The sequence below is a fragment of the Mytilus californianus genome, unplaced genomic scaffold (assembly GCF_021869535.1).
Source record: "Mytilus californianus isolate M0D057914Y unplaced genomic scaffold, xbMytCali1.0.p SCAF_5, whole genome shotgun sequence".
In the NCBI taxonomy this organism is placed as follows: Eukaryota; Metazoa; Mollusca; class Bivalvia; order Mytilida; family Mytilidae; genus Mytilus; species Mytilus californianus.
This window is the reverse complement of record NW_026262701.1, coordinates 14792858-14820738: the sequence shown is the minus strand read 5'-3', so window position 1 is coordinate 14820738 and position 27881 is coordinate 14792858. Positions and strand designations below refer to the sequence as shown.

The window sequence follows — 27881 nt, the reverse complement described above, 5'->3', positions numbered from 1 at the left end:
ACAAAAGGTATCAGGTTTAAAATTTAATACGCAAGACGCGCGTTTCGTCCACACAAGACTAACCAGTGACGCTCAGATCAAAAATGTTCGAAAGCCAAAACAAGTACAAAGTTGAAGACCATTGAGAAAATCCTTAGTATTTAGAATAATTCATACTTTTGCAAACAGTAAATTTATTAAAATGACTATATAATAGATATACATGATAACACCGAAGTGGTGACTAAAAGTATTTGTTGATTTTGTCCACTTTGGCGTAATTCTTACATTTGTCATTACATATGATTGACAGTTCAAAAAACTAAAAACGATTAAAAGTAAATAAAACTAGGCCCGTTAATCTCACTCGAATGACCAATCTTAGATGAATTTGACGTACTTTTATGACGACCTGTCTAATTTAGCATGTTGTGTCTAAGAATTTATGTGTTTTTTCCCTCCAAATGTTTGCATTGGCGGTTATTCCAGAACGTGTATTGCATTATTTACTGATTGTTTGCATGACTTCTATTTGGAACTTGTATCGTAAGGATAAAACATTATATCAAGCAAGAAAGTTGTAAAATAATTTTTTTGGAATTTTCTTAATACATATCATATACGGAATATCTTTTGTCTTCGTAATATTATCTTCCTTATGAACATGAGAAAACGAGGACATATGTGGTATTTTTGACGTGATTCAATACAAATAGCTTTCCATAATCATTACTAAAAATAATTTCAGTAGGACTGCATATATCATTTTCTGTGTCCAGGATGATATCAATGAATTCTCCGTTTGGTGTAATTCGCTGTATATGATTTGAACCTTCACACGCCACGTACAAATTACCTTTTTTATCGGTAGTAACTGCATTTGGTCCTTTGAGATCTGCTGAAGTATATCTAAATCGTTGTATTCCTTCCAAGCTGATATTACATACAGCGTTATACTCTGTATCAGTATAGTAAAGACTTTCATCAGGACCTGGATGTAGATTTGTTATATAACCAGCTTTCGGTATCTTCATTTTGGTTATACGTTTCCCATTCATTTCAAGTATGCGTATATTTCCACGCTCACTATATCCACCAACACAAATCCTATCATTTACAATAGCGACACCACGGCAACCAAAAGGTACGGAAAACAGAGAACCAGCTTTCATTGTTTTAATGTCGACATATTGTATAGAAAGATCAAAAGGTAAAGTAACGACAGCTTTTTCTGTACCAGGTATAACAGCTATATCCCGAGATCTACCTGACAACTCACAATCCTGTAAGTAATCTCCACTGACACTGTATACTAGTAGGTGGGTTTCAGAGTTATTACAAAGTAGTAGACGGTTATCATCTGTAATACCCATTTTAGTAATCAATATATCATCAGATCGGTTGATTTTTATTTTACGTTCAAATCTAAATTTCGATGGCATTTGAGGAATTAATGATGGAACCTGAACTTGGTGAATTTTTGGGGGCTTATAAGCTGCTTTGTATGGCAATGTTTTAACTCTTGTTGGTCCTAAAAATGTTATTGTATTTTGAATACCCTCCCGCGGTTTGAATATCATTCTCCTTGTCATAAGAGTTGGTAAGATCTTCTGAAGTTTGATCTCCAAGTCAATGATTTCTAGTTTATACTTATTAATCAAAACAAACAGTTGTTTTTGTGAACCATACTTGGATACTTGATCTAATTTCCTTGATATTTTTTTCATTGGTCTTTTAATTTGCAATAAACTGTTTTTATGTGATTCAGTTCTAGCTCTTTGCTCATTCTTTAGCGAATTAGTTTCGAGTATACTTATTCCTTCAAGGTCGTCTAATCGTTTAATTATTTTAGCTTTGTTACTCGCAAGCTGACTTAAAATCGTAGCTTCATCAGCATTAAGATTGTCTATATTAACATTTTGACTTGTGATTGCTCTATTCAATGTCGTTCTAATGTTAGATGCAGCATTATATACGTCTTGAAACATAACTGAATGTTTTACATCTTTTGCTGCATCTTCTAAAGGAAGCACATTTTGACACGAATTATGTTCTTCGGTCTTACAAGATAGACAACATAAACAATCATGTACAACACAGAAGAAGTCGAGAATGCTGCCCTCGTGGTTAGTACAAAAGTTCTCTAGAGATAATGTCCCAATATCAGTCAAATGGTGCTCGAGGAATGCTGCATTCAAGTTGTGGTTTGATAAACATTGCCGACAAAGCTTACATTGACATTCAGAGCAAAACTGAATTGCCTCCAATATAACATTTTTACCAGAACATAGTTCGCATGTTGACCATGAGGTGTCCATTTTCTTTGAGACTAAGTATTCTGAAACTGTATATTGTAGTAAATTGATTTAAACTTACATGATTAAGTTCGGTTTTATGAACTATGACAATAAAATTAAATATTAGAAGCTTTAATGTTAACACAACCTCTTATATCGTCAATTTGTAATCTTAATTCAAAGTAAAATAAAACAGAAAGAAGTTGTCTGACGAATCCGAAAACTATTAGTACCCTACAAATATTGCCTGCTTAGCTGCTGACCAAATATTAAGTAATCTGTCCAGTAGTACTTGAGACTTGTGACAGAAATACTCGTTTCAAAAGTGAATGGACCGACAAGAACAATGCAGTTATTACGTTCTTGTATGAACGTTCAAGTGTATGTTTAGCTTACAATACAACGTATACACTTACAAGAAATCGCTTTTCTTAATGTGCCGTCTAAGTTTAAGCTTTTTCAGGTTTGTTGTTTCAATGTCGATTACGTTAGAAGTTGTCACAGGCAGAATACTAGTATGTCGAAATTGAGCAATACTAGTTTGTTAGTTTATTGACTAGTAAATACCACCATTATCATAACCTAGTCTTGCTAATTTGATTTGAATGATAACTTGATGAAAAGATATTTTACATGATCAGAACAAATAGTGGTTGGCTGTTCAGTCAATTATAGTCAGATATGACCGTAAAAAAATGATGACCTTTTTCTGAGTCTATTTTTCTTGTACGTTCTTTTATGGTTGTTATATCATTATTAGATATTAAAAGGGGGAATGAGGGTCACAAAATATACCTTAATCTATCACATGTTCATATGTCTGCTCTCAAGTCACGAATCTAGTTTTTAGGTAAAGTTATATTGGAATGACTTTTGCGATTAAGATAAAAATGCAAAATATCATCTCATTTAATGTGATATTTAGATATTATAAATTGATACACAATAACGTTATAATTAAAAGGTAAGTGTTTGCTCATTGTTGAAGACTGTAGGGTGACCTATAGCTGTTAACCTCTATGTCCTTAAGTCTCTGGTGGAGAGTTGTCCCATTAGCAATCATACCACATCTTTTTATTTTTATATTTTCAGTATTTTTGGCGTTTGGTTGCTGTTTCATTTGACGTATAATTTTTTAGTAACATTTTCTACGAGAAGGAAGATACTTTTTTATATCTTTGCTGTTAAGAAATTCAAATCGAGAACAATCCCTGTTATTTGAAAGATTTAGAAAGTATCTGCTCTAAAAAGTGTATGAAATGGCTTTCGTACTTTCAGCATCCTTTATAATAGTTCCTAAAAGTAACACATTTTGTAAGCTAAAAGACCAGTTAGTTTAGTTCAAGTTTCAAGGTATCTCTTGTAATACGAATTCGTTTGAGTGAATAATCCTCTTCCTAAAATAACATCACACCCCTCATTCAATCTCCCAAATTTCGGATTCTAATTAATTTCCAACTGTTACACTTTTGTCTACACCTGATGCAATTAGAAGGGTAGGAATTTCATGCTCTTGTAGGCTGAACAAACATGAATAACACAACAAAGTTATTTATTGGCAGAACTAGTCTTTATGACATTGACTCCAATGGCTTTCACGCTGAGAGTTTTAAATTATGTCAATTTTCAGTTACTTTGAATATCAAGACAATATACTGTATAATATATGGAAAGAGCAGTCTGACTACGATAAGGTTCTATCTATAAAATAATAGTATAAATAAGAAGATGTGATATGAGTGCCAATGAGAAAACTCTCCATCCAAGTCACAATGTATAAAAGGTTAACAATTATAGGTAAAAAACGGCCTTCAACACGGAGCCTTGGCTCACACCGAACAGCAAGCTATACAGGGCCACAACATGACAAGTGTAAAACAATTCAAACAGGAAAACCAACGGTCTAATCTATATAAAAAACAAGAAACAAGAAAGACCTATGAAAAACACAAATAAACGACAACCATTGAACAACAGGCTCCTGACTTAGGACAGGTGCATAAAAACGTTTTAACAGGCGCCAACCTTCACCCTAAACTGTAGTGTAACATTACAACATAAAAAGATGCACTATAAAATATCATTGAAATGGCTTAGCTCGATCAAAAAGAAATTAAAAAAAAAACAAGTAAACATACACTAAACGAATAAGTTTGATCTATGACACAATATTAAATAGCGTTAAATAAAACCACGTACACAGGTAAATTTAAATATAACAATTTTGTTGTTAGGATTACGAAAGTACGCATTTTTTACAAAACTAATAAATTTGTAGTTCAGAGTACGAGTACAGAAGTGAAAATTTATCGTCATACTTAATACTTATCAAAGATGGTACATATTAAAAATAGTGAGACGAGATAAAACACAAAATAAGAAAACATTGAATTACAGAAATGCATTACAAGTTGAGTCAATAGGTCAAATTAACACTAAAGTAAGATTTGAGAGTGCTCGTAATTACTGCAAGCTAGTTAAAAGCCAAAAACAATTAATAATAAAAAATCATGCATCAGAGACTAAAATCAATTAAAACCTATCCCAGGGATTCAGTGTTTTAACGCCATGGACAGTCAAATAAGACATGACTAGTGCCATGCCAAAATAAAAGTATCGACAGGCGGTAGGATCGTTAGGATTTAAGCTTATGATAAATATGTATCATGATATATATATAGATAAAGCAATCTCTAAATTGAAAATTAACGTGGATTTGTATTTATACATGTACATCACAAAAACCATTCGAAAATAATACAAATTTAGTTATGTTTTAATTTGTTGGTGACAAAATCGATGTTAGTGCCAATGTAAACAATATTCAAAGATCTTATTACAACATTAATGAGATCACCTTTACTAATAAGTTTGCTTAAAGGTTCGGTGAGTTAACACGGATCACATATAGATTTCGGCGCTTTTAGTACAATATTACCGTAAAATTTAGGATGGGAAATACCGTTTTTGATCAGTTTTCTACATGTACAGCCAAATTTACTAATCAAATCTTTGTATCTTTGAAAGAATTTAGTAAATGTTTTAAGTGATTTATAGTAACGTAATCCCTGCCTTTATAATTTACCAGTGATGCATTAATTACGTTCGTTAAAATCTATGACATCACTACACACACGGGCATAACAAACGAGTTGGGATATATAAATACATATAAAAACCGTCTCTTTTGTTGTAAATTTTAGTATGGAGTTTCCCTTTAGAAATTGAAACGTCTGAATCTAGAAAAGGACAACTACTGCTGTTTATGTTAGATTTATTTAGAGTAAGTTCCTTTGAGTATATTTAGAGAACTCTGGATTATTTAACGAAAAAATATCATCAAGATAACGGTAGGTATTTTTGAATGTGTCAGCCAAATGTAACAATGAAGTGTCTTTACTGAGTTTGGTCATAAACTGTGATTCATAGCAATACAGGAATAAATCTGCTATTAAATGGGCGCAATTAGTGCCCATAGGAATACCTACTATCTGCTGTCGATACGCTTTAATAGTACCCGAATTGCACTCAGTACCCAAATGCACTCATTTTGCATAAATAAGTTCAATAATGACTATAATGACGGATATCTTATACGTTTTCTTAGAGACTAAAAAATTCGTATACTAGGCTCTTCTATTAACTTAGCAAAAGATCTCTAACATACACAAAACGGTCACATTATACATGAATATTAAAGTCTGTAGTTAAAAACAAAATAACGGAAATGTAGTTAGCGATGTCAACAAAAAGTCGCCTTTTAAAAATGAGAAATCAAAATTATATGTCAATGACGTCAATATCATACAAAATGCCTAACAAGCATGGACTGCTGTAAAATTATTAAAAGAATGTGGAGAATTACAATACAAAACTTTCGATTTGTACTGATGTGAAGTTAATGTTTCTGATCCCTTCTGTAGTCCTGTGTATTCTGAAAATTTCACAATGCGACAATATGAAACAAAAATACTGAACAAAAGAGTCAGTTTGTACCACATCAAAGCGATCCGTCGTTCATATCAATTATATTAAATGTTTCTCTGCATTTTAAGGAAATTTGGATTTTGTGGCAACTAAATCGTAGTTTTTTTTACAGAAAATCCACAGACTTTATTACAGAGATTTTCGGTATAACATTTCAAACATTGATCACTCACTTGTCTGTCCATGTTGTGCAAGCATGTGTTGTTAACAAAAAGTTCTCAGCAACCTTTACAATCACAAAAACCTTGTGCTGAGTCACGAAAGACAAGCACACCATAGAAGGTGTACTTGAATTAGTCCATATTTGTACTTGTTTAAACAAATATCTCCATTTAAAAACTTATTTTGTGGAATCATTGCTAGCTATGCATGAAGAGATCCCTTATCTATTAAGTACAAGATTGTGAAATATAAGAGTACACAGGGAAGGCTGTAGATTTTCTATGAAATTTCCATATGTTTTGCATTGACACAACAAAAGGGGACAAAATCCTTAAGCGTGGGTGTAATTAAGGTACTCCATCTTGGAAAATCTTGGATCGTTTAGAGGTCAGTTTAAACCCCTTGTTCTATGATTCAGTATGGGTTCCAAATTAAATTTGAGGGACTATTTAGTAAATAAGGATACATCTACAAAATAAATATAGAACGGAAATTTGTGTCTGTTCTTAGATAATTAATGTGAACAAACTGTTAAAATAGCTGTATTTGGGTACCATTACGTTAGGTCCATTCCTTATTTACTTTAAAGGTAGAAAGACAACATTTGCAACAATTGAGCGCAAATTATACTTTATTTTTAATTATCTATTTTCTTTCCTAACAATGGCATTAGATAATCTAAATTCGTTAGCAACTTAAATAAACTCATCATAGAATCTAGGATTAATATTGGATATGCCAGACATGCGTTTCGTTTACAAAAGACTCATCAGTGACGCTTGAATAAAAAAAAAAAAAGCCAAATAACGTACGAAGTTAAAGAGCATTTAGAACCCCATTTTCCGAAAGGTTTGGCCAAATACAGCTATTGTAATCTATTCCTTGGGTATAAAATCCTTAGTATTTCAATAAATTTAAAATAGAGAATGAAACAAACAAAAAAAGGTTTTGCCTAAGCTAATACACATTCTAAGAAAACGAGTTAGAAAATATGACATTCCAAATATCATAATTCCTCGGTAATTTCCCAATTTTTGAAAGTATAGACTCGCAAATATAATAGACGTGAACACCTTGTGGAGTACACGCAAATATTGGATTTCTAAAAATTTCTTCAAACCTTTAAAAAAAAATAATGTTCTGAACTAAATTTATTTATCTGAAAAGTATATCAATTTATTCCTTTGTCGTCTAAAATCCCAAAGTATATGCAAAACAGATACTTCTTTGAAGAGGAATTGACATCTGATTTTTACCTTTGGTCTTTTTAGATGTTTAATGATATTAACGCTAATGGTGATACTGTGGTGATACACTATGTCTTTACGACTTATAATCTCCTAGTCATGAGCACGTATGACATACGGATATTGCTTAATTGAACATTAAGGAATGTAAGTATCTCTCACATGAATATTTATCCAGGGTTGGCTTTACTTGTTGCTTCTTTTTGGGTTGATCAGACTTTCAGCCATTGCATCATGTTTTGAATATTTAGGTTTCGAACATTACTTAAGAGATATAAATTGTGGAAATGCTCGTTTGGGTCAATATTCCTAATGCGCCTTAAATTGGTCCAATTATATTGGACATGTTGCAATTTTAGATAAGTGATTGAGCTAAACAATTTTTGCTGATTGGAAGAGCAGAGGACCAAGGAATAAAGGTGCAAAAACTACACGGCTATTAAATGATACAAAGAACAGTATTTCTAGATTATTTGTTTTGTGAATATAGGGATTTGTGTACCTGGGGAAGGCCGATCGTAAAAGGCATTTCGGGGTATAGAAAACTACGGGAAAGTAAATCTCACCTAGTTCCCCCTAAAAATTTTAACAACATAACAACATATGTGAAAATATCTCAGTTTCGAAAATAGTCATCATACCATACGGACAGGGGAATTAAATAGAAGGCTTCCATTGCCGTCTACCTAAAATAAATCACTCTCTTGACCCATCTGGTGTAGTAAAATTGGTACTGTTAATGTTATGACTACCACGTGTACTGGGTCGATACCTCTGCAGGTGAACTGTAGTCCCCGAGGGATGATATCACAATCCCAGTAGCTAATACTTTCATACAGGCATGACATTCGGTTATCGCTTTATTGTGGATTCATTATCATTCGTGGGATACCAATTTTCGTGGATGTCGTCGGTACAGGTAAACCACGAACTTAAATGTTCAACGAATTACAAATTTGATATTGGTTTGTATGCAGACTTTGACATAACTACGAAACCAAATATCCACTAAAATTCAAGGTTGCCTCAATCCACAAAAATTGGTACCCACGAAAATAAATGAATCCACAGTATTGTGAAATTTGCTGTAATACATTTTGGAAATTATTATAAATAAAGAAATGTATCTCCCTCAAGCATAGCTCTGATTTTTTATCCAGGTTTAGCTATGCTTTTGGTTCTTCCTGGTTTTACCAATCTTTCAAGTTTGAATTAGCTCCTTGATTCTTGATTTGCTGGCTTCGAGCATCACTGAAGAGTCATTGATTGTCGAAATGCACATCTATGGCAGTAAAAATAGTAGTGTTAATGTTATTTGGGAATCTTAAATGGGAATAATTTCTCGCTATATCAATCGGTACAACACTGTTGACGTATTTCATATTTCAGTAATCTTCCATATCAAATTCAGTGTGCACGATGCATTTCTTGAATCCGATCGCAGGGGTTGTTAGCTGATATGATACATTACTTACTTGATTCAAATTTCACCTTGGATATCGTAATTTTTACTTGAACAATGGTTTTGGTATCCGTATCAAGATTACAAATGTCAATGAAATCTTTTAAAAATGATCTAACAGCCAGTAGAAATTCGTCGTCGCTTTGCAGGAAACGTAACCCAGTTGTAGTCTGAATTACTAGTGATCCCTTGTAAACAAACACAATACGGAAATATTTTCCCATTAAAGATGAAAAATTTTCCAGTGTTTCCTTGATTTCATCTACATCCCAGTTACCGGGTGTTGCCAGTGTCCATTCTACATAGCAAACGTCATCATCTGAAACAGAATCACAGCCCATATAAAATAGAAAATGATTAAATCATTGAGGAACACATCCATCAAACTGATAATTCGAAACACAAATTTAGTTCCAAATGATTGTTTACTTTTTTTAAAAACTGTTTCGCCTGGTAACTTTCATGAATTTGAACATGGATATATTTAATCAACGTTCAACCAATATAATAATCCAAACCAGCACATTGAACTTACTTTATGTGACGTATTTTGTTCCCTCTCATTTGTCAACGGAATACAATAAAGTTAAAGAAACACATCTGTCCTTTTAGGTCTTTTTGGTTTGCTTGAAAATGTGTGTTTCATACGTTATATACGAGGAAGATGCTACATACGTATATTAACATCATAACTGAAAACATACAAAGTTTTCATATCAAATAGTTAAATTTAAACACAAAGAACATACCATGCGAAAGTCCTTTTTTGTTGGGATCTCTTGCTTTAGACAGTTCATCTTTCCACAATGTTTTAACCTCAAATACAATATTGCGTATGCCAATAGTGAGATCTTTGAAAAAGATAAGTTAATGTTTATCAATATAGATCGGCTTGTACAGGACCCCAAAACAAAAATAAACTTATATACATGAGGTATTTACTACTTACATAATGAGTAAACACGATATAAGCTTCATGTGTACGACAGGGATAATTATCATAAATTTATCCTTATTCCTCTTTAGTTTCCTTATTCTATTAATTATTATTCTATTCTATTTTTGGTTGGGTTCGTGTTGCTTAATCTTAAGTTTAAATGTAGTGTTTTGTATGAGTGTTGTTTGTCATTTCGTCGTCTTTTGTTTTTTTTATTGCAATGATTTCGATGATCTTGTCCACTTAGTAATTTTGATTCTCCCTTTGATATTTCCCCCCTTTTTTTATTTATAAGAAATTATGAGAAACTAACGATTAGAAGGAATACGTTGTACATGGTTGTTTGTCTTTGTTTCTTTATATTTTTATATATTTACATTTTTTTGTTCGGTGGAGATGGAGCTTTGTGGTCAGTTGTACTGTCTTTCTTATTTTGATGTTTCTTTCTTTCTTGGTAACGTTTTGTATAGATATAACGACTTTCTATCTTCCAACTCGTATGTTGTTTTCGCAATGTGCCATTTTAAAAATTGTTTTGGTGATTTGTGCTTTCGGTATTTCTATTTTGCAAACTGTTCATTTCAAGAAGGTGGATCAATATAAGATTAATAGAATGTTTGTGGTCTTTTGAAAAAACTAAAACAAGAGCTTTTTACATTGTGGATCATATGTACACAACATTTTTTAAATAATAAATGTATAACTTAGCATTTAATGGAAATGACACCATAGAAATAAAACGAGTTTTTTTCTGGAAATAACTGACGATTATGGCATTTGAAGAACGACATTAGTGAAGTATCGTAAAAATATTATTTTTTGTGGATTATACAGAGCACATTGACCAGATGTGTTACAATACTTAATACATATTTATCTATAATACAAATTCTTAATAGGCAAAAGTTGACAGAATAGAAGACTTATATTTCGCACAATAATTATTATTCTGTAATACATTTATCATTTCAAAAGTATTTGATGGAGGAGTTGTCATAAATGTCTCATCAATTACATTTTCAAAAAACACCTTATTATTACCTTTTTGTTCTTGAAGATGGCTTAATACCTCGTTTTTTATTTCTTTGGTATTATCTACCAAATTCCTTGTTTGATTTGCAAATGAAGCAAGAGTGCTTTTTTGCTCTTCTACGAACATTTCAAGAATCTGTAAATTGGTCAAAAGAAAAATTTTCAATACGATTTCATATCATATCATATCGTTAACATAGTTCTATCTTTTATCATTATATATGCAAATCTTAACACTTTTATTATATTTCCTGTTTGTGTGGGGTTCGTCAACTTAGCTGGCATTTTTAAAATTTGTTGGTTATATAAATATATATGTCAAACTCAACCAATGTCTAGCATATTAATGTACCTGGGTATGTCACTAAAGCATGAAAGCAATGAAAGAGTCGAGTATTTAGTATATCAAATTGCTTACAGATTTTATAATTGGCGTGATTTTAGAAACCACACGATTGCCTCTATGGTACTTTTTGAATGTCCACGAAGTATCTATTTTTAGATTCATTAATTTCTAGATATAATTTAATCCGTTGATGTGGAAAATATAATAGACTGTTAAAATAAGTAACACCATGTCCACGCTGTCGGATAGTGAGCCAGGATCCAAGGCTACGTTTTGATATATTTGGCAATGCTTAGCCATCATTTATAGTGGAGTGACCAAGCCAAAAAATTTTCAACCCTAATCGATCAACCCTACCTGCAGGCTAAGTTATGTTTTTCGTTTAGAGAAATGTTCAAACTTTAAATTTTGCCTGGTCGTAGAATCGAAAAAAAGTGCACATTTGTAAATTTTTAGGTCAAAGTTCGGTAGTTGAGGTTTTCATAAAGCGTTAACAAATTTCACAAGGGGTTATAAAAAGTCGTAAAATAGTATCTGCATTGTGAAATAGGCAAGGAATTACTCCTTTAACGAAAGGTAAAGTAATAGCAGGTCAATTTTGAGTCAATTAAAAAAAAAATTGTAATCACCAAATGCCCCTTTTTGATGAAATTAAGGAGGGCAACAAGAAAAAGGCAAAGACGAAACAGGAAATGGATTTCAATTGATATTTTACATGTTCATTTAAAGATATATTTCAAATTTTTACGTGGTTTCTTAAAAAAGAATCGAAGTTAATTTTGTTTCTGTTTATTTATATTCCGGTTGCAAGTCGCTTACCAACTTTTGTTATAAAAAAGATGAAGGCCCATGGCAACCTCATATTCTTATGATGTGGGAGTATAAAACGTCTGCCATAGACCATATTTCTTATTGGGCATCATCATACAATTGCTGGTCAAACGTTTATACAGCATTTGCTAAACATACCCAAACATTGTTTTATAGCAGTATGTTTAGGTGTATATGACCGGAGCATAAGCTAGAAATGTATTCACAAATTTGAATTCTGATAGCCTTTTGTAAAAGGTGGTCCGAATTTGGAAAATTTTGTCAGCGTTTTCAGTAAAAATGGGACTGGGTCTAAGTTTGTCTTGCAATAAGTCGGATACATATCAAAGACATGTCAGATGTACCTAGTTTTTCCTTAAAAAACTGAATTTCTCCGTAATGCATAGGAAAACAAGGTCAATATAGTTATTTTATCTTGTCGATTGGTAGGCATGACATAGTTAGTATGGTATTAGAATCATCAAACGTCAAAGATCTTTCTAGTTCAAAGTTTAACCTTAAAGGAACCTATGATAGCGTTTGAAGTATCTACTGAAAGACAGCAAAAGTTATGGTGGAGTGTATTCAGAAGTATTACCCTCCCCATTGTAAGCTTTAAGATCAACTATCCACAACAGAAACTTCTTAATTAAGCAAGGAGTGTGTTGTATGGAATATGACATAGATATTTCAGATGGTGTTGGGTAAGTTCCATTTTATATATCTAAGGACTGTATTTAACTATGAACTATTGAATCGGCTGCATGTAATGTTTGGTCTTCATTAGTAGTTAGTGTCTTAACTTCTGACAGTATTTTTTCAGATTATAAATGGTTAGCAGCTCGAATGGCTTCCGAAATTGGGATACTGAACCCTGCATTTGATTCTCCCTATTATTTCTGATTCCGTATAACAATTGATTTTCCATAATGTTTTTTTTCAACCTTTGCTACAGTTTGGCTGAAGCGTAGGTTGTTTTCCATTCATGAAGTAGGAACCAGCAGTATTTTTCCAAAAGAAAAAAACACGACAAAGATTTTTTGAAAACACGCAAATCTGCAAGGATGTCAATAATCAGGCAATGACAAGCCTTCTCGTAAAACATTTAACTCAACGTTCAATCATTTTTTCTTCGGATTGCTATGTCAAAAAAATAACCGAGCAAGCCCTGAAGTTTAGGGCCATGGTTTTAAATTCTTGTCCAAAAGGAGTGATTTTGTTTCTTAATTTCGTTTAGATAATTCTATTATTTGTTGGAGCCAATCGTCAGTTTCAGTATAACGTAGATGTTTGTCGCGTTTCTACGATTTGTGTTTGCAGAAAATACTAGCAGTCCTAGCAAAAGGCGTGGCATTGATCTGGTCAGAACAGACTAGGATATATAATTATTGATTTCTAGTTTTTGAAGCATGGCTTCATTTAGCTTGCGAAAATGTTAGCATTGGTGGACAACTATACGAAGATATATTCTGGGAATAACACTTATCCGCTCCAATTTGACCTTAACTGTTCAAAAAATCTATTTTTAATTTTAAGAAAAACACGATAAAATATCTTTTTGCCAAAAATTTACCAGTTAAAAACTTTCATAAGTTTTTTTTCAATAAACCTGTGATACAAAAATATCATTACTAACATATTTGATTGACACAAATACGAACAATGGCATGATGCATTTCCGAAGCAAGTTGTCAATAAAATGTAAATCTGCTTCGTATCGGAAACAGAAATAAATCCGTAAATTCACTGAATTATAATGTATATTAAAAATAAATCGAAAACGTGGATCTAGTAGAAAAACTGAACCAGGGTGTTATCATAGCTTTACCAAATGAAGTTTTATTACTTTTTATCGCGAAAAAAAATGGAAGATATTGATGAAATGTAAGTTTACAAAGTTTGTAACCACTCCGTGAAAATAAGAAAGAGTGCATATTTTTAAAACTTAGTGAAAACGAACAATAATAAGGCGGAATAAAAGAAATTATAGATTGACAATATGAATTAGCAGTTAATATATTTAGAAAATGCCAAATCAAGAGTTTGAGAACTATAAGAAAAATCAAAAGTAAAATAGTTTGTCGAGTAGCATTTTGAATGAAAAACTCAACATGTCTTTTTTTTTCCATTCCATGATAAACTGCAACGAAGGAAATGGCTACGACCGGGCAAAAAAGTAAGATTAAGGTAATAGCTTTGCAAAAAAAATCATTTTTAGCCTGCAGTAATGCTGATCGATTAAAGTCATAAAATAAGCACTTTTTTCTTGATTTGTCATCCCACTATTAATAATCTTTTGTTTGGGTGGTAGTTTGGGAAGGAAAGTGCATGTTTTCCCTTAAAATATATGGTTTTATTCTCATTTTATTAACAGTATTAATTTTGTTGAAAATTAATAAAAAAAAAAAAAATAAATAAAAATAAAAGTAGCTTTGATTATAAAAAATCATATTCTTTCATGTAATTCTAAAATAGTTTTTCATATGTAATTTGAAAAAAAAAGATCTCATCACTCACACGCATGAAATAGGAAATGGAATATGGAGAGGAGTTGGTATAAGATATATTATTTGTCCTTGAAAATATAAAAGACTAAATAAAAAACGTAGCAAATATTATTTTTTCAGATGCGTCCGTCAGGTGCCGGTAGTTTCATTTTGTCTTTACACTTGTCTTAGATGTTGTAAGATAGCATCATTTGATATCTTGAAAGAAAAAAAAACATTCGAATATGAGAAACAGTCATTTCCCAGAAAAGATCTACCCTATTGGTTTTGCTTTTAACAAAGAAGCTGATCAGAGTTAAACATCTTTAGTGAAACTGTTGCATATACTAGTATTCATTTTTTTAAATCCGATGAGATCACATATACACCTAGCTTGGCTTGATCAAAAATAGTTTAAAGATATAAAACCTCCACACCTTGAAATGTTTTATCAGTAAAACAAAAGACGAAAAAGGAATAACGATAAAAATCACTTTACTCTTTAATAACTAAATAACTCATCGTAGATTTCAGGATGAAAATATTTTACGCCAAACGCGCGTTTCGTCTACAAAAAACTCACCAATCGAATAAAAAAGGCTAAATTAAGTATGAAGTTGAAGTGCGTTGAGGACCCAACATTTCGTAGGGTTTTGCCAAATACAGTTAAGATAATCTGCTCCTATTCTATAACAGACAACAAAACACAAAAACAATAAAATAATAACAATACCATGTCAAAGAAGCCATGTATTATTATAAGGTAGCACAATACACATATTGTTTAGCCTTCAATCAGCCAACTTTAAACTCGTATAATTACTTTCATTCATTAAAATTTAATAATGTAGGAATCAATAGAAAAAAGAAAGGTCAATCCTTCAAATGGTTATATATAATTTTATTATTATATAGTTAAAAATACAATTGATAATAATGTAATTAGTTGTTAGATTGTAATTTACAAATTTGAAAAATAATAGATTCTTTGATGTCTATCAAAATATACCAGGCTTTCTTACGCAACACAGTTTGACCTAAAAAACTGTGTTTCAGATTGTCCTTATTGTATTTCATTCTCTCATAAATGTTCAATTAAGTTTTCAACCTTATTTCATGAGAGATCATTATTTTGATCATTCGTTCTATTGGTATACTGTAAATTCAGAAATGTTTGCGTTTTTTTTTATCAATACTGCAACTGGGTGAGTATCTCAATAAGAACTCGCATTTTGATATCTGACGGATGTATCCGTATGCAGATTTTCCTGCAATAATTAATCTCGCATTTATGTCCAATGTTCAAAAATCGCGATAGTAAATGAACGCATTAATTTCTGAATTTACAGTAATTGGAAATCTGAAATCTGAAAATTATAATCGTCCTATTTGAACCTCATTTACTTTAATATAATTCACACATGTATCATGGTAATAATTCAGAATTTGTCATGAACCATAAATTAAATATATTTTGAGCAGTAAGAAACTGTTTTATCACAGCCTTAGTAAATATATTAAGAACACAAACGCCTTCTGCTTCAAAAACTAGGTAGGACAGAGGAAGTTACACCACAATTGACCTTGCTCTAAGGTTTGTGCCACTGATATGATCTAGTCTCCACCCACCTGGATAAACATCAATTATTAATAGTCTTAGACGCTTAATTACACAATTTGCATTTGGGTTTATATCAATTCAGTAGATAAAACCGTGCATTTTGTTAAAATTCACCAAGGATACCAGGCTTTAATTTTGTAACCCAAGTCTCGAGTTTCGTCTACACAAAACTCATGAGCTCAAATGGAAACATTGGAAAGCAGAATCAAATACAAAGTTGAATTCATTATCTTCTTTTTCTTCTTAAACCACTTCGTTCACATCTTTGTTTATAAAATATTTGTTACAGCTGGTCGATGGTGATAAGGCCATCAAATTATTCCATTGATAAACAATAAGGACTGCCAACATGTTATTATTTTTTACCAGTCACCCACGTGCATTTGTGTACAAAAGTAACTACAAACAAAGCTCATTAACAGATCAAGATATGGAAATATCCGTAAATATCTTCTCTGGTTTTGGAATATTAAGTAAAATATTTGAAAACAAATTCTGAAAATTAAGTTTTGATAAAAGAAGAAAGTATTATAAAGCCACTGTTTGGCCTCCTGAATTCGAAAATCAGAAATATTTATAAATCTACCAGTTAACATCCTTTAGATTATCTTTAGACATCAGTATATATATTTTTTTTATTTTGTCTTACGTATGGGCATGATAGCTTCAAATGTATTACATTTTGTGCACAGACAGCATAAACAGTCAAAATACACTTTATAATTTTCATGCGTCCTAGGAGCTTTTTTTTGTGGATTTCACCGGACCAGGAACGCTAAATCCTAAGTATTTCAAAACAAAAGATGTTACATATGTAGCCACTTTAGAACTTATATGACCAAAAGTTGCATTTAATTCTTTTTAAGGTCAAATTTGTTTTAGAGAGCTGAACCAAAAAATTATCAACAGGTAATATTAGAAATGTTTTTTTATAAATTATAGTCGTATCGAAATATCCTTATTTTCTGTGATTAATATCTAAATTTGAACAAGAACTTTACAGAAAAAGTTATTTTTCTACAAAATGTATTACACAAAGATGTGAGTGTGTGTAAGATATCTTTCTTTTGAAGATCAAATACGTATATTTACATGTTTATGACATCATTTTTGGACGTAAGTTTCCAGATTAAAGCAAGTGGTTGATCTATTAATTAGATTAACTTTATTATGAAAGACCTGAATAAATTTACTTTTTTTGATATTCTAAGGGCCAAATCATAGCTCTTATCATACCTCATGTTGTTCTTGTATTGTGGTGTCATACTGTAGTCTATTAATGAAGGTGAATAGTTAACTCGTACAATGTTCTGTTCGTCAGCTGTAGTTTTGATCTAATTTTCATGTGAGAGGTATAACGCCGGTCTCGTGTTCGCTTTTATATATTTTGAATGGTTGGAAACCTCCAAGCATTATGAATAATAAGATATGTGATGTAAAGGAGTATCTTTTATTGACTTACCATATGGATACTGTCGTTGTTGTTCTTTTTTAGATCTTTATCGATAATTGCCGACAAATCACTATTTTTGAAAATAGAAATTTGATCTTTGATCATTTTTAGAAATACAGGTCCAACTACACTTGCTATATTCAACACTGATTGTTCGACTAATGCAAATTTTTGATCGAATTCGGACTTAGTAATTTTATTTCTTGGAGAATGAGCAATGAAATTCCTCGTCTTTTTTATATCCTTTATCCACTTTGGGTTTCCAGAAATTGACCCAGGTTGACAACACGATTTAATTACAGAAGACAAAAGTGTGATATCCATTAAGTCCACAGAAGTCGTTCGTTTTGCTGAAACACTGCAAAGACATAATTGTTTTATCGTTTGTCCGTGCTTTCTTTTATGATCTTGAACTTCTAGTCCTTCGTCTGTTTCAAACAATGTGTTAAACTGAGAATCATTAAGACGACATTTTTTCTGTAGAGCTGCTAATGAAATTTTATTACATTCACAACATGAAATAGATGGATATAGTTCATGAAACAAGACATGCTTATGATTTTCTAAGAACATAAAAAAATCCAACGAGTTTAAAACTTTGATCTCGAAGTAGAGTTGGAGAACTTCTGTAGCTGGTCCAATGACAAAGGTTAAAAGCCTTAGGTAAAACTCTTCTTTGTTTTCTTCTGCCTCGGCCATATCGCTTTTAATTCTTCAAAAGAGAAATACTTATATAATATGCAATAGAAAATCACTCACTTAACATACTGTACACAGGACACCTTTGCCGTTATCATACAATTGTTTTGTTTTGTGTTAGCATAACAATCTCCGGCGCAGAGTTCATATCCGTTGAGTGATGTGTTATGTAGTATAGAACGGAACGGTTAGGATCTCTGCGCCGGGGAATGTTAGCATAAGAACAACGGAGACAGATATATGAATAAACGAACTATATGTTTGTTTTTTTGAATTTTAACCTCGTGTTTAAAGGGACATTAGCTACGAGATATAAAAAAAATTAAAATATGATTTTTTTATCAATTCATTAATGACAGTGAAAGAGTGAAATGATAATTCGCTTTTAGCAGCCACTTAGTTCAATTTTGTCAAAATAAGCTAAGAAACATCGATGATAAATTATTCACTTGCAAGTGAATAGTTCGACATCATTCAATTCGTATGCATGTGACCTTCAATTTAACCCCTTAGCTAGAGATGGATTACGCATGAATTAGGCGTGTTCAGTTATTAAAAGGAAAATAATGTAAATATTGAAAGTGAAACCATTTGATTGACTGATTCGATCCACAAAAAACTCATTCTTGTACAGGTAAAAACGATGATTAACATACATTTTTTAAACCTATCATATGAAATCAAACAGACCTAGAAAAATCTAATTGCACGATCTTTTCTTTCTATTGATATCTATATTTATCTCGATATTTATGTTTATATCGGGTTATATGACCGTCGGCAGTCTTCGGAGATCACCTCAATAGTTAATTAGATGGCGTCTAGACTAAAATACACACGAAATGCTGATACATATTATCGACCCCATGCATTGTAAATTGTTTATTTTAGCCTTTTTATAATTTGGATATACGTTTTAGTATATTACAAATCAAATATGATAAATTGATTCAAATCGGTGACCATGAATTTGACAGCTTATGCCCCTTTAAAAATGCTATTTACTATTCTCCTTTCTCCTATAAAAAATGATCAAGTATTATTTTAAACTTCCTTTAAAAAAACTTTAGGCACAAAAATTTGAATCACATTGCTTATCGAAATTATCGCCATAAATGTGATAAATTCTGAAAAGTTGAAAAAAATTTAGAATTAATTTATGGAAGCACATTACCATTTCAACGGCTTTCATTGTCTCATTAAATAGCTTAGTCGTTGACAATGTTATCGAAATCGGTTTTATCACAGTTTTATATATAAGTCAAAGGACTCTGTATGTGTTTAGACTCAAGAGAGATATGTTTTGATTGTACTTTCACCATCTTAATATTCGACAATGGTCTTCTAATTTGTAAATTTAGCGATTGTGTCCTATTCCTAATCTGACATTTTGACTTAACTGTAGTCTGGATTCTCATGGCGGGTAATGCATTCATAGCAGGAGAAGCTTATTCTGTGGCCATACCCAATCTCTCTCCGTTCAAGTCAATCCCTTATTGTTTTTTTTTTTATTTGTTTACTCAGTTTACATATTAACCTCATTAATCACTGTTACATCTGACTTTAGAGACAATTATATCATACAAAGTGTATTATGTTATATAGATACAATGGATAAGCGTGGATTCTTGAAAAAGAAACCATGAGCCCGGAGGGCGAATGGTTTGTTTTTTATGAATCTACGCTTATCCATTGTATCTATAACTTAAACTATTGTGTTAATTTCTTTTCAAAATTAAAGCCTTTTCTTAATTAGAAGGTATTGTAAGTGAGTTTAAATAACCATCTTATCGTGTCCAACGATGCATTGATAATTCTCAGATCACAATTAATTGGTTAACAAAATACAAATATAACACTTCTACCTTTAAAGATCTTTGTATTATCAGGCATCTGAATATTATCTGTTTTTACAAAATACGACATATTCGAACTTATTTCTAATAAAATTGAGAATGGAAATGGGGAATGTGTCAAAGAGACAACAACCCGACCAAAGAGCATATATAAAGTATATATAATAAGTATGTTACCAAAATTTCTAGCACTCGAGGCACATCACGATTTTCTAGCATAGGAATTTGCGAACAAATATTTGTAAAATTATATAGTAAAACAGATGAAATCATACTATATTTATACAACAAAAATTGACAAATAGAATGTAATCATTTTTGTTTCAAACATGTGAAATAGCCAATAATAATCCAAAAAATAAACGATAAAACACGCTATTATTACAAAAATATCCACTATAACATGCTAATTTAGAAAAAAAACAGACTTGGGACAACAGAGATAATACAGGGATTCGAACCTAAACCGACAAATCACTATCTTTTAACTCGTTGATTTTAAGCATGCTAAACTCGCGGCTACCAACTTATACTATACGACTGCCCATTGTGTATATATAAAGGTACAACCCCTGTGTGTCCGATGTTCATTTATATATATAAAATAGACATCTAAGTTGTAACCCATTGGTAGCCGAGAGGTTTCGTCGATGTGTTGATGTCAGTCATTCATAACAGATTTCAAGGAAAGGTTCGATTCCAAGTGAAGGCATATACAAATTACAAAAATTAAAGGTAAGTTTTTAAATTAATTCCATTAGTGAACAGAAATCAGTAAATTAGCCAATTCAAACTTAATGAAATTAGACACACAAAGGAAACAATTGAATATAATTTGGTGAGTCCATTTCAGCGGCAGATTTAGGAAGCGTTGATTCTAGAAAAAGAATCCACGGTAAATTAATAGGCTGACGTCACCACAATGGTTTAACTGGACATCTGTTTGATTTCAAAAGTTGTAGGATAATAGGTAAATTTTGTAAATGAAAATGACAATCTATAAATGTCATGCGTCCGCAGCGTTTTTCTTTAATAATCAGGAACGTTGAAACCAAAAGATGGAGAGTCAAAGATGTAAAAATATGTAGCCGAGTAAGGAGTTATATGACATAAAACGAATAGCTAAAGTGTAATCAAAGTATTCATATTTACTAGAAATTGATAAATATCAATCGAAAAAATTACGTAATTTCTTTTTAAAATAGAATCATATAATTTATCTGTTAATGAAAACTACACTTTATTCGTGCGTTCGAGGCGCTTTTCTGGAATTATCTTCATCAGGAAAACTCACACTCAAATCGACAATGCGAAAAATGCGCGTCGACTTAAATGTACGACATAAGAGATACATTTAGCTTTAATATATTAGATTAAAAAAAGCACATAGCTCGAAGTAGTACAAATTATAATTTAAATTGCCCATATTCTTTATTTCTTCTATGATCATATATTCACTAATATGGACAATGTAATAGTGCGCGTGACAACAAATAGAATAACTTTTTATCTCATGAAATGAAGATTAAAATGCACAATATTTTATATAAACAGTTTCAAAACTGCTTTGACGGCGTAATTTCTCAGTTGATTTATATCAAATAATGATCTGTTTTGTAACGGTCACTGATTGGTTTAATTTTACAACTGGGCCGAGCAATATTGAGAAACCTACCATGGTATATATCCTAATGCTCAATGATCACTATTCTTATACGTTCAAATCTAAGTTAAATTGCATTTTTAATTGTTTAATTCAGCTTATTTATTAACATAGCTTCTATAAATTGATTGATTCAATGATTTGTGCTTAACGTAACTTACAACACTAGTGTGCTATATTGTGGCGGTCAGTTTTTTTTGTGGAGGAAGCCAAAAGAGAACCACCAACCTTCGGAAGTAAAACTGACAATCCTAGTCAATTAAGATAGGAGTCGAGCGCATCTGCCACGTGCGGGATTCGAACCAGCTTAAACAAAAAAAAGATAGTTACTTGTCAAGTCTCACTTAAAATGCATACTTTTGACCTACTTTTCTACGAATTAAACACCTTTTTTTATTATCGATCAGTATAGTGTGGCTGTTTAAAAGCCGTGTTTATTTAGGAAATTATGGTAATACTAGCATATATAATTGTACTTTTCGGTCACAGAAAAAAAAACAAAATAAACTTACCGTTTTGTGATAATCTAAGAGAAAAATCCACGTTAATGTGTTAATATACAACAGGTACCTGTAAATATACAATAGGTATATATTGAATGGATTCCCTCCTTCTTATTTTGAAATTAAAATGTTTCCCGTCACTGTTAACACGTTTGTAGTTAAAAAGAAATGTCAAATAGCTATAACTGTCTCGACTAAACTTATAAAGTTAAGACAAATTCAAGTTATTTTGTTTTCGCATGAGAAATAATATCAACCCAAAAAAAGAGAGAAAGAATTTAGCCGATCCAGTCGACACATACTTTAAAAAAGACCAGGTGTTTGAATGGCTCATGTGATATATGTAATATATACTCCCCCCACCTAATTCGTCACATTTTTACTTTAAAAAAATTTTCCGACAGGACAGTTTGAAACAAAGAAAAATAACTCTTCATTTTTTATTTACAAAGGTATGATGCACCCGAAGCGTGGTCTGCATTTATCTCACCAGAAACGCTCAAAGCCGAATGTTTGAAAGCCAAAGATGTATAAGAACCGAAACAGTTGAAGACCTTTTTGACCACAAAGGACCTTTAAATAAAAGCAAAATGCATCTTAAATCGACTATGCCTGAGGGAGTTGATACCTTAGTTTCTTAATTAATTCCAAAATTTATTATAAATCATGTCAGTACCGAAGTACTGACTACTGTGATGACGAGACTCTCGAGGAATGCTAGTTCACCAGCAGCAATATCGACCCAGTGCTGTAAAAAATTAAAACCATACTTTATAAATTTCAAGCGTCCGAAACGCATATCTGGACCTACCTTCATCGGGAACGCACTTAGACGAATATTTAGAAGCCAAGGAGGTACAAGGATGTATTATTTTTTGTTTGTTTGTTATTTGTGTAGTTGAGATGCTGTTTCATTGCCATAAAATCTACATCCCAAAATGTAAATATATTCTACAGCAATCACCTTCGTTAAATATAGTTACAATCTGCAGTATAACAATTTTTACACCGACACCCGTTAGAAATTTCGAGGCGCGATTTTTGCTCAAACACATAATCAGCGTTTCTGATTTAAATTTTGCCAAGCATATTTCTTGGAATATAAGAAATTTCTTACAATTAAGGTATTTAAAAATAACATGTACAGAGGACTTATAGGATTTTCAGCAATGTAGAGGTGTCTATTTTCCGACAAAAATGAAATAAAATAAACATCCAGACCAAAATTGATCTTTTGTTACTCTTAAATGTTCATTCAGTATGCACTATTTTTACTTGTAAGGCTGGTATTTTAATGAGTAACAAAACTTTAAAGTTAGTTAATAAATATCATGAATGGAAATGTGTATACAGTGATCATTTGCATTCTTTCTGAAAGGCCCCTGATACCCTAAAATGTGTAAAATCATTTTCATTGACAAGGGCAATAAATATAGGTGGTTCAATAATATAAACAACATACTGGGTACGTTTGGCTAAGCTGTTACGATTTTTAAGGTCTTTCCTCTAAATTTGAAAAGACCTTATTGTTTCTCAAATGCTTTTTCCTTTTATACCCAGTTGTTTTTGAAATAGCCTCCCTTTGTTTCTAAATAAGTTATGACCAAATTAGGACCGTCGATAGACCTCATCATGAAGTATTACCAGATGACGCTGCGTAAGATTTCATCATCTGCTTTAGAAGTTATCTACCTTTTAATGGTTTTTTTCGACACTCCCCCCTCTTTGTTTTGAAAGATATCATGACCTTATTTGGATAACAGATAGATCTCAACATGAAGAATTACCAGATGCGAAGGTTTTCATTATCTCAATTTTAAATTTATATCCCCTTGAAACAATTTCTGTTATTTCCATATATCTTTAAAATTGTAACAGATAGAATCGATCTAAAAATGCCAAAATGTACAAGAACAGATGGCAATGTAAATAAACATAAACAATTATTTTGTTATTCCCCTTGAAATATTATACACAATTTTTGAAAAATTATATTTGGAGAACCGGAAGTCGTAGAGAAATTGGACCTTCACCAATAGTCCTAAAGTAATGCGAACTTTCATTTGAACAAAGGTCAAAGAGTGCAAAAAGGTGTTTACGCTTAAATTTCAAGCTTGAATATCACGAAAACGATAAGAGACAGCTGCATACACACAGTGTAAATAATGTCCCTCGAAGAGCTCTACATTTTATACATTAGACCTAAACTATCCGGCCATCCGTTCAAAAGTTTTTAAAAAATCCGTTCGTGATAGTTCTTTAAAGAATTGTTGTTGTGTATATCTTTGAAATTGGAACAGATATCATCCAGCCAAAAATATCAGTATTTTAAGACCTTGAACATGAGGTCAATGTCAAGGTCAAGAATAAATTATAACTTGACCTTCAAAGTATTATAACATTGACCTTGTGACCTTTTCGAAGGTCAAGTGGTTATGATTTGAATGGTGATAGTTTCATGTCTCTACGACTTCTGGTTCTCATGTTCGGTATTGCATCGTATATTCAATTATTAATTATGCCCTTACTGAGCTATGGATTTGCCATAATTTTCTTGGTCAGTGTTGTACCTGATCTGCAGATCATACACTTAATAGATTTGAGATATTTGTTGCGTTTTAGAGATTTTGCAGTTTGGAATTTTTTGAAAGGGGGGGGGGGGGGGGAAGGGGGGGGGGGGGGGGGGGGGGGCGTAAATTTCTGAATCAGCAACAGCTAGTCACCTAAAATGTTTATAAATTGAAGAGTTTAACATTGTTATATGTTTGACTAAATACCAAAAACAATTGATTTAAGACAAGAAAAATAATTAGTTTGAAATGTTCATGCGTTTCATAAGTGCTATTTATAAAATTAATACTGCATCATATTTTGGACTTTGCTAAATGGGGTCATGTGACATATGAAATTGAACATCTAGATTAGCTCTGTTCAAAACAAAAATTAAAAATCCTCTTTTCCATCCGAAAGAGAAGAGTTGGGTCATTTAGTGCAAAACATTAAAACTTCTGAGATGGTAAGGTTGTTGCATACCAAATGAAAGTCCATTAAGTGTACATTTCAAATATCAAATGTAAGTCCCCAAAAAATGTGTTGAATGAGGTTTTCTAGTGCAAAAAAAAATCCCATCAATTCTTGATCGTGGAGTTGTTGCATATCAAATTAATGGTCACCAAGTCTACATTACAAATAGCATACTTCCTATCTCAAAAATTGACTTTAACGGAAAGACATTTCAATTGTTTGACATTTGATTAAAGACAAGAAAAATACGCAGTTTGAAATTTTCATGCTTTACATGGACTTTGTAAGTTTCATAAGTTCTAGTTATAAAATTGATATCGCATCATTTTTTTGAATTTGCTAAATTTGGTCATGTGACATATGAAATTGAACATCCAAATAAGCTCTGTTTAAAAGTAAGAAATAAAATATCCCCTTGTCCATCCGAAAGAGAAGAGTATGGTCATTTAGTGCAAAACATTAAAACTTCTGAGATGGTAAGGTTGCTGAATACCAAATGAAAGTCCATAAAGCGTATATTTCAAATATCAAATGTAAGTCCCCAAAAAATGTGTTGGATGGCGTCATTGAGTGCATCAAATAAATTGTATTAGAAGGTCAAGTTGTCGCATATCAAATGAAAGGTCGAAGTGTGTACATTTCAAATAAAATTCATGTCCTCTAAAATTGAGTTGAATGGGGTTATTAAGTGCAAATAAAAAACACACTTACTAGATCATGGTGTTGTTGCATATCAAATGACCATTCTACATTACAAATATCATACTTTTTATCTCAAAAATTGAAGTGGATAAGGTCATTTAGTGCAAAAATTGAAACATTTTAGGGGGTATGCTTGTCGCATTTCAATTGAAAACTCGTAAAGAGTACATTACAAATATCAGACTTTGAATTAAAGACCTTTCAATTTTTTTACAAAGAAATGAGATACTAATTATTGTAATGTTTCTTACCAACATTGTTGATATAGAATTTATATTTAAATTATTGTTAGTGCAACAAGAAAAATGTCTAGCAAATAAACTACATGCATTTATCTGTTTATCGAAAACGAAAGTGTAAGTTGATATTTTTCACATTATTCGATTCCAAACTGAAATCTACAGAAAATAAGAATTTGAATGATTTATGCAATTGAAAATTACAATCATGAGAAATGAATTTGAACTTTACATATCAATATATACAAAGCAAAGTTATCCTTACATATCACCCAGGCACGTATATGTACTACCTCTTCTTTATCGGTTTTGTGTAAATGTCACATGTTCCTGATAAAAAGTTATTTTTAGTGTTTATTCATCGGTTATGTTAAAGAAGTACGACATATCTTATATAAACACAATGCAACTCTATACTGAGAGCTAATCCATTTGTATATAAATTTATTCCCTTAAAGGCTTATCTATGGGTACCTTCTTGTAACAGGAATAAGTTAAAACACATAAAAAAAGTAAAAAAGGATGACGGGTGCCTCTCTAAGATAGTAGATAGAGACATTATTTACGCTGGCCTGTTAATTTAAAAAGAAAATTGAAATATTAAGAAAGATGTACCGGTTATTGCTGTAAATAGAGCGAGAACATTTTCGGAAAGCTTTTTGTAATGAACAAAGATCCTTACGAAAAGTTATGGGAGTGTGTATTTCATTCATTTGGCTTCAAACATCCGAAATCATAGAATACTCTTAAAAAATGCTGTTTTTCAATATAAAAAAGGTACCATATGTATTTTTCAGATCTATTAACAACCAAAACTGTTGAAAATTTCATTTGACATTTGTTCCAACAGCATTTGTGTTATGAGAACGCGGAACCCAAAATGCTACTATTGTCGCCCGTGCAATTTATAACTTCAATTTAATTGCATTAAAAGTAAGGGATGGAAACAAGTTTAAAAACACAAACATATTACACAGGAAGTAAGTTAATTGAACACTTGCGTAAATGCACTGTTTATGCGCTATGTTTTAGTTTTAAATATTCTGCCACTATTTACCACGTGAATGGATATATCATTTGTGCAGAATAATGACACAGGTACTATTTTAGATATACATACATTATATTGGTTAATATATAGCAAAACTTTCGATCAGTGGTTGTCGTTTTTATTCTTTTTCTGTAATGCACTGTGTCAAACTGAAAATTATTGCATACGAATAAAAAGTTTTGACATTTATAGGAGGGTGTGTGCTCTGGGCTGTAGTTGTAATTATCCACCATTTTCTACATAAGGAAATGTCTGTACCAAGTCAGGAATATGACTGTTGTTTTCCATTCGTTTGCATGATGTCATATGCTTTTGATTTTGTCAT

At 31.7% G+C, this 27881-nt stretch overlaps 1 protein-coding gene across 2 annotated transcripts; it reads right to left on the bottom strand.

The window, feature by feature from the left end:
- Positions 1-10: 10 nt before the first annotated feature.
- On the bottom strand, positions 11-26812 carry LOC127700192 (uncharacterized). Of its 2 annotated transcripts, XM_052203592.1 has the most exons (7): positions 26771-26812; positions 22550-22607; positions 17829-18531; positions 11113-11239; positions 9884-9985; positions 9148-9453; positions 11-2323 (listed from the first exon to the last, which is right to left on the bottom strand). In XM_052203592.1, the coding sequence occupies exons 3-7, from the start codon at positions 18516-18518 to the stop codon at positions 636-638; spliced, it is 2913 nt and encodes a 970-aa protein (XP_052059552.1). In that variant the 5' UTR covers positions 18519-18531; positions 22550-22607; positions 26771-26812; the 3' UTR covers positions 11-635. The 2 variants fall into 2 exon arrangements, with proteins under 2 accessions (XP_052059552.1, XP_052059553.1); XM_052203593.1 differs by lacking the exons at positions 17829-18531; positions 22550-22607; positions 26771-26812 and having other exon boundaries at positions 11113-11414.
- Between the last annotated feature and the right edge of the window lie 1069 nt (positions 26813-27881).